Source organism: Zootoca vivipara, chromosome 16 (genome assembly GCF_965207765.1).
Source record: "Zootoca vivipara chromosome 16, rZooViv2.hap1.1, whole genome shotgun sequence".
Lineage (NCBI taxonomy): Eukaryota > Metazoa > Chordata > Lepidosauria > Squamata > Lacertidae > Zootoca > Zootoca vivipara.
The window spans coordinates 14478369-14488233 of NC_142599.1; the positions used below are offsets into that span (position 1 = coordinate 14478369).

Consider the following 9865-nt stretch of genomic DNA (forward strand, 5'->3'; position numbering starts at 1 on the left):
TTAAAAAAAAGACTCTGGGATGATTACGGGCAACTAGTCCTATCATTTCGATTATCTTTAACTGTTAAATACAGAGTATGCAAACAGGTTGTAAAAATATACCAAGGTGCTTTGTTTTGTGTTACCTCGGAGCTACAATTGGCCATCTTGGGGACAGCATGTCAAATGCCACAATAGTGCCAGGGAAGTGGGATCATAGCTGCCAAGTCTCCCGTATTCTCAGGGAAACCCCCGTTTTTCTAGCTGTTCTCAGCTGAAAAAACAGATTTTTTTGTTTTTCCCCGGTTTATTCTGGTGCGATGGAAGCGATTTCTGGTGTGGCGGCCATTTTGGAACTGGGCGGAGCATGCTCAGAAGCGACTTTTGATGCAGCTCTGCCCAGTTCCAAAATGGCTGCAGTGCGACTTCTGGCACGGCGGCCATTTTGGAACTGGGCAAAGCAGCATCAAAAGTCGCTTCTGAGCATGCTCCGCCCAGTTCCAAAATGACGGCAGCGCTACTTCCGGTCTTCTACTTCCGGTACGGTCCCTTATATCTCCCACAGCAACTTGGTAGGTATGAGTGGGATTGGTCTGCAAAATGACGTACAGAGCAATTCCGTAGAGATAGCTGAAGTGGCGAGAGTAGGGGGAAAAGACATATAGGTCCCATCCAAACCATACGCTCATACCATCACGTCCCTTTCACAGTCATGGAGCCTCCTGGGAACTGTCATTTGTTAAAGGTGCTGGGAGTTGCAGCTCTGTGATTTCATTTTTTATTATTATTAAATAGCTTTATTAAAGTTCAAATCAATATACATAAAAGTTGACAAATCATAAATTTACAAATCAAATAAATAAACATAACATACAAAGCTTACAAGCAAAACAATCAAACAAACAAATTTATCCTCTCCCTCCAAACGACTTCCACTTATCTTCATCTCAGGTTAATTAGACTAGGCTGATTACTGCTTCCATTATCGTAATATGCTTCTCTAATAATAACTCATATACACATAATTTACAAACAGTACAGAATATTAGAAATAGATCCAGGTTCTTAATGTAGGGCAATGTCTCTTCATATAATCTCCAAACTTCTCCCAACTCTGATGAAATTTCTGTTTACTACACTCTCTGATCGAATTTGTTAATTTCGCTAGGTCTAAATAGCTAAATAGTTTCTCCTGCCACTCGCTAATTTTTGGAATTTCCTGTTTTTTCCAATACGTGGCAATCATTATTCTTGCAGCTGCCACTGCATAAATAAATATTTTTTTCATCCTTTTTATTGATACCTCCACCTAACATTCCTAATAGAAAATATTCAGGATTCTTCTTTATGTTATACTTCAATATTTTTTTGACTTCCTCAAACATCTGATTCCAATTTTTTTTTTTTCACATTGCCACCACATATGAATAAAGGTCCCTGTTTCTTTTGGGCACCTCCAGCATAAATTGTCTTTTGTTTTATACATTTTGTGTATTTTTACAGGTGTCAAGTACCATTTATAAAACATTTTTATCATGTTTTCCTTTATTCCTTCAGAGGCTGTAAACATTCCAAAATTTTCCCCATTGTTCTATCTGAATTGTTTTCCCCAAATCTGCTGCTCATTTAATCATTGTCTCCTTTGTTAATTCATCTTTAACTTCCCATTCGAGTAGGACATTATACATTTTAGATATGATCTTATTGTTATTTTGTAATAAATGTTCCCCCAGCAGCGAAGGTCTATCCAGAAATCCTCTTTGTGTTTTGTCCTCATTGAATTTACTATTTATCTGGTGGAATTGAATCCATCCCGTCAGGAGATGTGTTATTTCCTCATATCCTTTTAGTTGGAGCTTCCCTTCCTTTTCCTCTATTAGATCTTTATATGTGATTTCAGCACTCTTAACGAACCGCCGTTCCCAGGATTCTCCATGACTACTAAATAATAATGATAATCTTTATTGTAATGTAATTACAGTGGTGCCTCGCTTAACGAATGCCCTGCTTAACGAAATTTCTGCTTAACGAAAGGATTTTTCGAGCGGAGGTTGCCTCGCTAGACGAATTCGTTTTATGAATTCGTTTTATGAAAAATTCGTCTAGCGAATCACGGTTTCCCATAGGAATGCATTGAAATTCAATTAATGCGTTCCTATGGGCAATATATATATATATATATATAATTTTTTTCAATGCATTCCTATGGGATTCGCTAGACGAATTTTTCGTTATAAGAAAAGACCTGTGGAATGAATTAAATTCGTCTAGCGAGGCACCACTAGCCATTGGCCCATATAAAAAACAAAACAGAAAACAAAAACAAACAATTCATCATACATTAATCACAGCAAAACAATTTTCCAAGTTGGGAGTGCCATATTTAAAATTTAAAATAACACATTAATAACATTTGTTTCATTTAAATTAACCCATATACTGGATAAATAATCCGCCTGAGATCTTAATTTAAACCATCATATAAATCTAATATACATCATATTTAACTCCCCTTATGATTCTTGGTTTTGACAAAACTATCGAGGTTGTGCAGTGTTTCATTTCTTTTCTTATGAAATAAAACAGTAATCAAAAATCTAGTGACCCTAAGAGATCTACTCGGGTCATCATCATTCAGTAGGTAAATTAATTTAGCTTCCTGAGTTCCGTCAGCAGTTTTTGATAGAAGTGGGGTCAGAAATTTAGACCGAGCCGTCGCGTGAAGTGGACTAATGATAATCTTTATTGCGGTACAAAAACCCGTAACATAGATTCAGAATAAAATAAAGATTCATACAGAAAACCCCCGGGAGAGAGAGACCGAGACTATATTTGTTTAGTCTTAATGCCACCTTCTTTATTGTACCATCTGGGGCTATGATACTGCCCTTGAATCTCTGAGGCAAAGGCTCTGGGACATATCACATAGCGACCTCCGATCTCAATCTCATGTTATCTGTGGCCCGATAGCAGTAGGTACGATTTTCAGATACCTCTATATCTTAGAAATCTGTCTGTACCAACTTATCGGCGTCTCTTTACCAAGGCCAGATTAAATGTATTTCCATCAGAAGTGCTAAATGGCAGACTAAGAGGCATCCCTTATCAGAATAGGCTCTGTGTATGCTCTCAGGATGTCAATTTTATGAGGCATATTGTGCTGCATTGCAGACAATATGAGCAAGCTAGGGACCTACTGATTAAACCCCTACTGGCAAATCAGCCGGGTAAATCTGAAGCCTACTATACTAAATATCTTCTGGGCGACAAGTCTAATGATATCACAGTGGCTGTGGCAAAGTTTCTTTCGGTAGTCTTACTAAATACTGTTTGAAGCGTAACCATAGTTAGAAGGAAAGAATAGGGTGTTTTGGAGCACATTCTAGACAGGGCCGGTGCGTCCATTTAGGCGGACTAGGCCATTGCCTAGGGCGCGAAAATGGAGGGAGAGCTGCTGAGCCTGCCCCGCAATACCCCCACGCCGCGTCATGACGCATGCACCCGGGAGGGCGCCAGAAGGTGTTTTTGTCTAGGGCGCAAAAGCCCTAGCACTGCTCCTGATTCTAGACCACAGCTTTCCAAACTTTTCATGCTGGTGACACACATTTTAGACATGCATCGCTTCGTGACACAGTAGTTCAGTTTTACTAGCAAACCAGAGCGAATCCCTTTCCAGCCCTTGGAGGAACGTGGGGAGTGTTCATGCGACACACCTACACACTGCAGCCGACACCCAAATGTTGCAACACACGCTTTGGAAAGCTCTGTTATCAGGGCTGCCATATGTCCAAACCACCAGGATTTCAAAGGTGTAATTTATGTGTGTGGGGGATTTGTCCTGGGTCTAAGGCGAATCAAAGATTTTCACACTTTTGGGGTGTCCTGGTTTTTACTCTTTGAAATATGGCAACCCTATCTGTTCTAGACCTTTGACTTGGATTTCAAGACCAGAACTCAACTGAGTTCGCATTTTTTTGAGACAACTCTCTTAATTTCAGCTGCCGGATTTAGGCAGGGAAAACTCCCGTTCGTTGTGAAGCAAATTGGGAATTGGAACCCCTTGTCAACCTGCGACAATTCTCCCAGGGATCTCCCAGTTGATCCCCCTCTCCTGCTTTAAAGTCTTCCAGTGAATGAATATCTCCAAAGTTGCTCTGAATAACTCTTGTTTTGTTTTCCACAGCTCCACCTTGTTCACATGAACACCAAGTACAAAACCATCACAGAAGCCAAAGGGCACCCAAATGGACTTGCTGTCTTGAGCTTCTTGTTTAAGGTATCTCCCAAGAAGCAGCTGCTGTTAACGTTATTTAAAGTACCTACTACAGACACGCATACTGTATATCCATATATGTCCATTTGCTATCATCTGTCTGTCTGTCTGTCTGTCTGTCTGTCTGTCTGTCTGTCTATCATCTATCTATACATCCATCCATCCATCTATTGATTCATAATTTAGGTTCATTCGCAAAATTCTAAGTGAAGTAAGTACAGTAGTACCTCGCTAGACGAATGCCCTGCTAGACGAATTTTTCGCTTAAAGAATGGGCTTTGTGATCGGAGGTTGCCTCGCAAGATAAATTCGTTTTGTGAAAAATTTGTCTAGCGAATCGCGGTTTCCCATAGGAATGCATTGAAATTCAATTAATGCATTCCTATGGGCAAAATAATAATAATAATAATAATAATAATAATAATAATAATAATAATAATAATAAATTTCAATGCATTCCTATGGGATTCGCAAGACAAATTTTCCGCAAAACAAATTGACTCACAGAACGAATTAAATTTGTCTTGCGAGGCACCACTGTACTTGAAACAAGGTTTTCGGAGGCCATGTTTACAATGTGGGGTGGATACTTTATCCTGTTTGGTTATCTTTGTCTGCTTGATGCTGGACGGATAACAGCTTGAGGGCGAAGGGAATTTGCAATGGGTCGAGTACCAAAGATGCATACTAGATTTTTGCTCTGCAGGTATCTGATACAGACAATACCAATTACAACACCATCGTCACTGGCCTGAGGAATATCACTCGTGCAGGTGAGCCCCGAGCCTCAGGCAATCCTTTAGAATGCTTGGATTTGGTGAATCAGGGGCACACGCCCACCATACATTTTGGGGGATCTTGCTAGTGCTTGGTACCAATTGATTATTGCCTAAGGGAAAGAGACATGCCAGTAAGTTTGGGTGAATCTACCAATTTCAGTTTCTTTTCTTTTCAATAATATTTTTTATTGGTTTTCACTTACAATCCAATAATAGGCTCATTATAACAATGGCAAGTTATAAGATAATTATTGATACCAATTGTTCAAATACCGAATTATATAATTTAGATAAATTGGCTCCCCGTGTGCTAGATTTGATGAATTGATTTTTTGCTTTATCTCTGCGCTCCAAAATCTTATTAATTTCCATTAATAATAATTAATTTCCATTACATTCCGGTCGTAAGAATAATCCCTTATACAACAACTGCAATATTAATAACTTCTATTCATGTTGACACATTAAATGATTTATAAAGCTACAAGTGAGGAACTCAAACTATATCTTCGTTCTTCCTGTGTGTGGCAATTATTCTGTCCATGCTGTTTCTTCCTGTCCTTGTAAGATGTTATGTCTTTCTTTCCTCCGGTTGTTGCTGTTAACCATCATGCCTTAGGTCAGTGATGGCGAACCTATGACACACGTGTCAGACGTGACACGCAGAATCCTCACTGCTGGCACGCTACCCCATCGGCCCATTTGTGCTGTTGTTGTTCCCCCCCTTTGTTCTCCCGCTCCTCCTCACGCTACAGCTTTTCTCCGCTGTTAAAACCCGGATCCTCTTTTGTTGTTGTTGTTGCTGGTAGCCAGAGATTGGTTTTTAACCCTTTTTGTGCTGGTTTTTTCTGGCGCTTCGGCAGACGATGATTAGGTGTAACAACGTTCATTTTTTAACCCGTTCTGTGCTGGGTTTTTTTTGCGCTTTGGCAGACTATGTCGGTGCTGCGAGTTAGTTCCAGCGAAGGTATTATTCGTCATTCATTTCTGTTCTCTACCCCCCCCTCAAAGTGCAGCAGCTTTGGGGCATCCCCCCCAAAAAGCAAAACAACTTTTGCACCCCCCAAAAAAACTTCTAAAACTTTGGTCAGCAGCTCCCCCCCAAAAGCTCAACAACTCTGGGGTTTTTGGTTTGCTTTGGTTAAATAATTAGTTTTTTGTTTTTTTACAGTTATATATTACAATTATACATTTTTGTTATTTAAACTATACATATCACGGAATTATGGTTTTTTTCTCGAAGTGACACACTGCTGGGGTTTTTTGGCGATTTTTGTCACACCAAGCTCAAAAGGTTGCCCATCACTGCCCTAGGTGGAGCGGATATCCCATTGTTGTTCCAGAAATCCAGTTTCTTACTTTTGTAGTCTTATGTTTCCCTCTTCACATCAATTCATTAAAAAAATTACAAAAGTGCTCATGAAAATTCAGCAGGATCTTGGTGCGGATTTCCCTCACGGGCACATTTTAGCAAAGCAATTTCCCCTACGGTAATGTGATTCTGTATGTTCTCCATTCGAAATGGAGTTCTCGTTTCCCTTCCTCATACCCCAAATCTCTGTTTCTGTTTCTCTGCTTAGAGGAATATGTCGAGTTGGCCTCCACATTTTCTCTGAGCAACCTCCTCCCCAACATGGCCTTACTCTCCAAATATTATCGCTACAAGGGCTCCCTCACCACCCCAAACTGTGAAGAAGTGGTGCAGTGGACTGTGTTCGAAGAGCACATCCCAATCAGCAAGACACAGGTGAGAAAACAAAACATTTGTATGTCTCTATGTTGCTGCTCTTGTCTCTCCTTTTAGCCCAAAAAAGGCTGTGGCTTATGAAAAACAAAAATGGCTCCCAATCTAAAACGACAGAAGAAGAGCCTGCCGGATCAGGCCAATGGCCCATCTAGCCAAGCATCCTGTATTCAAAGAAATACTGCATCTGTCCGTCGAAAACACAGCCATTGTCAGCCACAGTGGTTTGAAGTCCATATTGCGTTATTGGTTTCATAATTGTTGAATCTTGTGAATCACAATGTATGAGTGTGTGCTATGCAAAAATCGCAAAGTGGGGAAAATCGTGAAGCCAGACAACGCTTCTCTCGATTCCTGCAGCCCCTGTTAACTTGGCCAGCTCAGCTCTCCCCTGCCTCATGAAGGGGGGCAGCGAATTGCAAGAGCAGGTGCCGGCATAAATCACGATGCAGGAAAAAACCGTGAAGCCAGCCCAATGCCTCTACAGAGCTCCATCTCTATTTCAGCATTGTGATATATTGGTATATGTCGTGATATATTGGTATATGTCGTGATATATTGGTATAAGTCGTGATATATTGGTATATATTGATATATGTCATTGAAATTCTATTCAGTATTGATCCAGAGGCAGATTCCAATCTATAGTTAGCTGAGTAAAAACTTAAACACGTTGCAGGATTCCCAAAAAATCGACCAGAGGCCGTTGTATTCCATCCAGAAGAGCTTTATTGCTACTGAAGGCAAATGAGCAGAATGGTCACAAATCCAATACATTCAGGATCATAGCTGCCAAGTCTCCCGTATTCCCCGGGAAACCCCCGTTTTTCCAGCCGTTCCCAGCTGGAAAAACGGATTTTTTTTTGTTCCCCCCCTGGTTTACTTACCGGCTGGGGGAGGCTCCTTCTGCGCATGTCTGGAGCCGCTGGACATGCGCAGAAGCGATTTCTGGCGTGGCGGCCATTTTGAAACTGGGCGGAGCATGCTCAGAAGCGACTTCTGATGCTGCTCTGCCCAGTTCCAAAATGGCCGCAGCGCAACTTCCGACGCGGTGGCCATTTTGGAACTGGGCAGAGCACGCTCAGAAGCGACTTCCGGTGCTGCTCTACCCAGTTCCAAAATGGCGGCAGTGCTACTTCCGGTCTGCCGATCCCTTATTTTTCCGGCAGGAACTTGGCAGGTATGTTCAGGATTGGCACAGTCCATAAGAAATCCAGTTGCAGTTAAGTTTAACTTAAACTTACAATAACTTAAACTGTAATAAGTCTAAACCTCAAAACTAAGCATACAATGTACAGGACACCACACCAGAAGGGAGAGCGATAGAAAGAGAAAGTGAAACCGAGGCTCCTTCTGGCCTTATTATTATAGCCAGCATGACCTTGACAGAAGAGATAACAGGACCAGTTTAAGCCAGCTGAACTCGGCTTCTCTGAAGGAATAACCCAAACATCAAGAACCTTCTGCTTGTTTCTTTCACACGGAGACACCTCCAGAACCCTCTTGAATTTACTAGAATAGGAAAGATCTCTACACATCAGATCAATGCTTTCTGCATTAAGAAAGGCAAACTGACACTTTCCACATTCAGCGTCATATGACAAATGGTTTACAAATCTTTCTAAATGAATAGATGCCAGCACCTAGCCCTTAGTAACTGCTAAACCATTCTCTCATCCCTCTATTTAGCTGAATGCATTTGTCAACACCCTTCACTACAAAAGCGCTGGAACAACTTCCCTGAAAATGACCAACAACTTCCGCCCACCACAGCCTCTTCATGGTCGCAAAGTCTATGCTTCCAGAGACGCCACCGTTAGCCGTGGCTCCCCACTGGCTGTCAATCATCTCTTCCCTCTGTTTTTGGCTGTTTTGATTGGCCAGCTTTCCGGCCCCTCCTAGGTGCCTCGGCCAACTATCCAGTTCAATAATCATGATTGATGATGGCTTCGTGGCATCTTCATATCCATGCTTCTTCACTGTGATCCTTTTCCAGCCGCTGATCTGAACGTTGAATGAGTTGGAACAAAACTGGCAACAAGAAAGGAACGCAACATCTGACAATTGTATTTTGCTTATTTTTGGGGGAAAGGTGCTTTCATCCTGTTATATAGACTGGCTCAAAATCCTGAGGAGGCCTCCAGAAATCCCATTGGCATTGCTGAGGAATTAGTGGCAAACTGGTGTTTCTTAGCGAAAAAGAAAAAAAGGGGGGGGGGAAGTGTGCTGAATCAAAAAATGTAGGGTGCCAAATTTTCTGGTGCCTGACCTTGTTAATCTTTCTGCATTTTCCAGCAAAGGTGGCCTGTTTATGTTATCACAAAAGTTGTGACCTACACAATTATCAAAATTCTCCGATATACCCTCCAGAAAGCACATGGTGCTTCATGCATATCAATAGTAAAAGGTAAAGGGACCCCTGACCATTAGGTCCAGTCACGGATGACTCTGGAGTTGCGGCGCTCATCTCGCTTTACTGGCCGAGGGAGCCGGCGTACAGCTTCCAGGCCATGTGGCCAGCATGACTAAGCCGCTTCTGGCGAACCAGAGCAGCGTACGGAAACACTGTTTACCTTCCTGCTGGAGTGGTACCTATTTATCTACTTGCACTTTGATGTGCTTTCGAACTGCTAGGTTAGCAGGAGCTGGGACCGAGAAATGGGAGCTCACCCTGTCACGGGGATTAGAACCGCTGACCTTCTGATCGGCAAGCCCTAAGCTCTGTGGTTTAACCCACAGCACCACCCGCGTCCCTGCATATCAATAGTACTAGGCTGAATATATAGAGACAACTTATGTATATAGCAAGGTGCTCTTTTAGGGTTCAAAAAACTCTAATGAAACATTAGTCCTGCCCTTGACTTGCTTTGGGGACAGAACTGGACCAGGTCAGCTATTCCCTGTGTGGAGCCCCACCACAAAGATGTTGCATCCAACTTGTTTTTAGATGATCTCTCTCTTCAGCAAATGCTCCAGCCGTCACAGCGTCCTTCTCATTTGGTGCCTTTGCCATTAACTGAGTTGCTAGACATTTTGCCGCGTCTGCCTTGCTGCCAGCTAATGTCATGTAACCCTTGTGAAGGTAGCTGC

At 42.0% G+C, this 9865-nt stretch overlaps 1 protein-coding gene across 1 annotated transcript in view; it reads left to right on the forward strand.

The window, feature by feature from the left end:
- Positions 1 to 9187, forward strand: part of LOC118076171 (carbonic anhydrase 15-like) — a 35185-nt gene extending 25998 nt beyond the window's left edge. The window contains exons 6-9 of the mRNA XM_088659689.1: positions 4163 to 4255; positions 4959 to 5025; positions 6612 to 6778; positions 8465 to 9187. Coding sequence (XP_088515815.1) covers positions 4163 to 4255; positions 4959 to 5025; positions 6612 to 6778; positions 8465 to 8677 — 540 coding nt within the window. The 3' untranslated portion in view covers positions 8678 to 9187. The remainder of the gene's footprint in view (positions 1 to 4162; positions 4256 to 4958; positions 5026 to 6611; positions 6779 to 8464) is intronic.
- The last annotated feature ends 678 nt before the right edge of the window (positions 9188 to 9865 follow it).